The sequence below is a fragment of the Arvicanthis niloticus genome, chromosome 1 (assembly GCF_011762505.2).
Source record: "Arvicanthis niloticus isolate mArvNil1 chromosome 1, mArvNil1.pat.X, whole genome shotgun sequence".
Lineage (NCBI taxonomy): Eukaryota > Metazoa > Chordata > Mammalia > Rodentia > Muridae > Arvicanthis > Arvicanthis niloticus.
Genome location: NC_047658.1, coordinates 121,311,382 through 121,314,744, shown reverse-complemented (window position 1 = coordinate 121,314,744; position 3,363 = coordinate 121,311,382). Strand labels below are relative to the sequence as shown.

General features: G+C 34.4%; 1 protein-coding gene across 1 annotated transcript; it reads left to right on the top strand.

The window, feature by feature from the left end:
• Positions 1–441: 441 nt before the first annotated feature.
• LOC117718581 (olfactory receptor 5B3-like) lies at positions 442–2,801 on the top strand. Its single transcript, XM_034516324.2, has one exon. The coding sequence runs from the start codon at positions 442–444 to the stop codon at positions 1,372–1,374; it is 933 nt and encodes a 310-aa protein (XP_034372215.1). The 3' UTR covers positions 1,375–2,801.
• The last annotated feature ends 562 nt before the right edge of the window (positions 2,802–3,363 follow it).

Below are 3,363 nucleotides of genomic sequence, written 5' to 3'. Positions count from 1 at the left end.
AAATATATAAAAAGTCAATAGTAGTTCTTGACATGTGAGAGGAAAGAAAGTATTGGGTATTGCTGAAATAATACTGGAGCATGGATTCATGGAAAGAATTATTTATACAAGTCATATTAATCAATTTATTAAATTGTTTACATTACAATTAACAAATACATAAAATTCTGAATTCTATTAAGAGCCATTCAATATGACATGTGTGTAATTGAGTAATTAATTCTAAAGCCCATGCTAGTTTCCTACAATGTAGAAATAAAAGTTGACATAGCTAGTGAAGTGGGAAGAATCTGGGAGGAGAGAAGGGGAAGGAATATGATCAAAACATATTGTATAAGAAAACATTTTTAAAGAATATAGTTTGTATTTTTAAATTCCATGGAATTTTCAAGTTATCATATTTTTCTTTTTTATTACTATAGAGAATATAGCAATTATAAGATGACAATAATGACGAACAGGACAGAAGTGACAGAGTTCATTCTTCTGGGACTCACCAATGACCCATGCCTGCAGCTTCCCCTGTTTATCACCTTCCTTCTCATCTACATCATCACCCTGATGGGAAACCTAGGGATGATACTGCTGATTGTCCTGGACTCTCGGCTCCACACCGCCATGTACATTTTCCTTGGTAATCTTTCTCTGGTGGATTTGTGTTACTCCTCAGCTGTCACCCCCACAGTCATGACTGGGCTCCTACTAGGAGACAAGGTCATTTCCTACAATGACTGTGCTGCCCAGATGTTTTTTTTTTTTGGAGCCTTTGCTACTGTGGAGAATTATTTGTTGGCATCAATGGCCTACGATCGCTATGCAGCAGTGTGTAAGCCCCTACACTATGCCACCATCATGACTACAAGTGTGTATATATGGCTAATCACTGGCTCTTATGTCATCAGTTTTATGAGTGCCTCCATCCATATTGCAGACATATTTACTTTCTCCTTCTGCAAGTCCAATGAGGTCCATCATTTTTTCTGTGATGTTCCTGCAATCATGGCTCTCACTTGTTTTGATAATCAAGTTAGGGAACTTGTTCTTCTTTACATTGAAAGTTTAGATGTGTTTTTTGCTCTAATAGTTATCTGTACATCTTACATGTTAATTTTTGTCACCATTTTAAAGATGCACTCAGCTTCAGGACATCACAAGTCTATATCTACCTGTGCCTCCCACTTTACTGCAGTGTCAATTTTTCATGGAACTGCCATTTTTATGTATTTACAGCCCAGCTCCAGTCATTCTATGGACACAGACAAAGTTACATCTGTATTCTACACCATGGTCATTCCTATGATGAATCCTCTAGTCTACAACCTGAGGAACAAGGAGGTCAAGAATGCACTTAAAAAGTTGATACTACATTATTAAGGATGAAGAATGTATTCATTTGCTAAATGCAAAAAGTAGGATTTTAATTTAACTTTGTATGGTGCAGTTTATAATTTCATTTTTCTCAGATCTTCTTTTTTACCTAAATTAGAGTTGAAGTCCTCAACAAATTCAAGTATATGAAATGATATCCTTATTCCTTCTTCAAAACTCTTGGAAAATATTTTATACAGAATTGTATACTTGGATGTTATACAATAGTTTAGGGTTTTCAAATCCCATTAATAATACTGATCTATCACTTAACTACCTGTATTTTTCCTACTATATCTCAATGCAAATATACATAAAGCAATTTTGAAATAAATACCATGAACAGAGAAATGCATAGAGGTGTTCTATGATATGCACATGAGTAAATTTTATAGAATTGTGTGTGTGTGTGAGATGTGGCTATTTGTGGTGCTTAATTTTATGTGTTCATCTTACTGCATTACTGGTATCTGTGATCATATTTTCAAGAATTCAAGTGTATAGAATTAAATTCAGTTAAATTAGAAACTAAGACAATCTATCATCTGTGTGGGTAAGCATGACCCCACTACTTAGACCTCAAAGAAATATAACTCTCCTCTCTGTCTCTCTTGCCCTCAATTCTTCTCTCTCTCTCTCTCTCTCTCTCTCTCTCTCTCTCTCTCTCTCTCTCCTCCCTCACTTTCTCTTCCTTTATGTTCCTTGCTCCCTCATTTCCTCTATCCTTTCCCCTTTTTCCTCTTTGCCCTGAGCATTCATCTCTTCTCACTCTCAGACATCAGAATTGATTATCTGGTCGTGACTTTTTTTAAACAGCACCTTCATTAGTTTAATAAAATTTTATTATCAGTGAGATGGCAGGAAAGCATCCAGGTTACCTTAAAATCTATTCTGAGTAGAGTATAGATTTGCTATAACCCAGCTTCATTACTCTTTAGACTTTCGTCTTCAAATCTACGTCAGATTGCATTAATCACCAGCTTCTCTTCTCAAGCTTAAAGGCAAGATATCATGGTACTTCCCAATCTCCATACAACATGAACCAATGCCCACAATAAATACCTTCTATTTGTCCATGTATATTGTATTCTATTGATGCTGTTTCAAAAAGGAGAACTCTAAAAGTTCTTCTTAATGCATTAGTTAAAGCATTTGGTAAATGTGGTGTTTTGAATGAGAAATGTCTCCTATATATTCATTTATTTGAACTCTTGGTCACTAGATGGTGGTGCTGCTTGGGGAGTTTTAGGTAGTAGAGCCTTACTAGGGGAGGTACAAGCTTTTGAGTGTTTATAGCCTTGTCCTCATTATCAGGTTTACCTCTCCCTAAGGTTTGTGGTTGAATATGTCATCTCTCAGCTTCCAGTTCTTCCATAATTCCTGCCTCTTATTGCTAAGCCTGCTGTCATGATAAACTTCTATCCCTCTGAAACTGTAATCCCAAATAAACCTTTTTTTCATAAATTGATTTGGGGGAATCTATGTTTTATCACAGCAACAGAAAAGTAGCTAATATGGCAATGATAAATTAATGTCTCATTTGCTTTATATAACTATACTATTTGTGTAATATTTATTTCTCTCTGTGTTGACATGAGTCAAGTAAAAACAAGATAAATAATTAATTAAAAGTACATGTTTCTTCTCTGACATTCACAAGTGAATAATTTTGAAATGTCCTATTAATAATTTTGCTGAATTAAATCATTTTGTATAATCATAACATGTTTACACTTGAAATTTCAACAGTTAAAATAAAAAACATGAAAATGGAATTACTCATATACTATTTACCAACTTCAAATGGCATTTTTAAGCTGAGAAATTATGATGAGCAGTTTTCCTTCAGAAAGCACTCTGAAATATTTCATAATGATCACTCATTTTAGTAAGTTCTTTTGCCATTCTCCCAGTCTTTTTTTTAAATTTGGTTTTCTTTTTGCATCAGCCAATTTTGTTCATTTGCTTTGCAATGGCTCATCCAGTAAGGAACAT

Excerpts from the sequence above, each read along its gene's own strand:
- LOC117718581 (XM_034516324.2), top strand. The coding sequence starts at position 442 with ATGACAATAATGACGAACAGGACAGAAGTGACAGAGTTCATTCTTCTG.